The 1,450-nt window shown below is 36.4% G+C and overlaps 1 protein-coding gene across 1 annotated transcript in view; it reads left to right on the top strand.

The window, feature by feature from the left end:
• LOC109830513 (glucose-6-phosphate 1-dehydrogenase, cytoplasmic isoform) overlaps positions 1-1,450 on the top strand; it is an 18,330-nt gene that overhangs the window by 15,652 nt on the left and 1,228 nt on the right. The window contains 1 exon segment of the mRNA XM_020397786.1: positions 581-626. Within this exon segment, the coding sequence (XP_020253375.1) occupies positions 581-626 (46 nt within the window).

A 1,450-nucleotide genomic window follows, 5' to 3' on the forward strand; every position in this document is an offset into this window, starting at 1 on the left:
GTTTGGAAAAAGTTAAGAGAGACGGACACCACAATTTTCTCATACATTTCACTTGTGCGACTATAGTTCTTGCTCTTTTTATTTTATGTTTTATAATATATTTTTTTGTTAACTATTAACTATTAAACTTGTTGGGATCATGACCCAAGGTATTGGACCAGATGCAATTTGTTATTTGCATAGCTTCTATTCACCATGAAGTGATAGTGTAATGGAATATTAAACTGTAGAGGGCCTGTAATTCTGGTCAAAGTTGAGAACCTACGTAAAGATACATCCAAATCAGCAAACAAGATCTCCAATTTCCATCGGATATTTAAATTGCATTATTGGTGACTTGTGGTTATATTGTTTACATATAAAAGCAAAAACAAAGCCAATGATTAAAAGCAAATCAGGTTCTTGTCATCCCAAATTTCTGCAAAAGTACTGAATTCCAAAATATTCTTCTTCCTCCCTTCTATATCATATTCTAAATCCAAAATACTATCAGTAAGTTATTCACATGCATACAAGAATCTGTTGAAAACTGCGGTGGTTTTAGTTTAGGAACTGAGTAATTTGCTATCTTTTCTTGCAGAATACGAGGAGACCAGCAACATTTTGTGCGCAGAGATGAACTTAGGGTAATTTACATGCTTAGCATTCAATCTCTTGTGCATCTGCATTTTGAGAAAAAAAAGGGATAAATTTCACTACATTACCCGAATTTTTGAGGACTCTGCATGAAATCTCCCTGAACCTTATAAATTAAACAAAGGGTGAAGTGACGATAGACCCCCTGTAGTGTCACCCAATTGTGGATAGACCCTCTGAGTGAATATTTTTAGTCATAAGTGACGATAGACCCCCTGTAGTGTCACCCAATTGTGGATAGACCCTCTGAGTGAATATTTTTAGTCATTAAAAGTAAAAATAAGTTTTGTACAGGTGCATACACCCCCTACAGTTCTATTGGTGCGGACAAACCCCTAGTTGCTAATTTTCTTGACTCTTAAAAGAGTTTATAAAAAAGGTTCACTGGAGAGATCTATACATGGACAAATAGTACAAGGGGGTCTAACCTGACAATACTACAGGGGGTCTATCTGCAGTTAACCCTAAGAAAACTACTATGAACTCTTTCCGGTAAAATACCATGACTGATGGCAGTTAGTTTAATTTGTCATGTGGTTCTGTCATGTGGATCGTATGTGATATGTTTTGGACAGTTTTATCTATTGCAGTTAACCCATCCTCCCTGTTTAGTCGTTTTATCCTTCAAATTGATTCCTGTAGTAACAATTTCCCAATTTGTGGTAGTTTTCTGAGATTTTGAAGCTCCATGTCAGTTTCTTTTTGGATAAAGTACGCAACTCCCTCCCCCACCCCCACAACAAATTTTTTTGGGTGGTTGCGGTTTTTCCCGTTTTGTTTGGGTTGTGGGGGTGGTTTTTTGGTTATTTGCTGT

Source organism: Asparagus officinalis, chromosome 2 (genome assembly GCF_001876935.1).
Source record: "Asparagus officinalis chromosome 2, Aspof.V1, whole genome shotgun sequence".
Lineage (NCBI taxonomy): Eukaryota > Viridiplantae > Streptophyta > Magnoliopsida > Asparagales > Asparagaceae > Asparagus > Asparagus officinalis.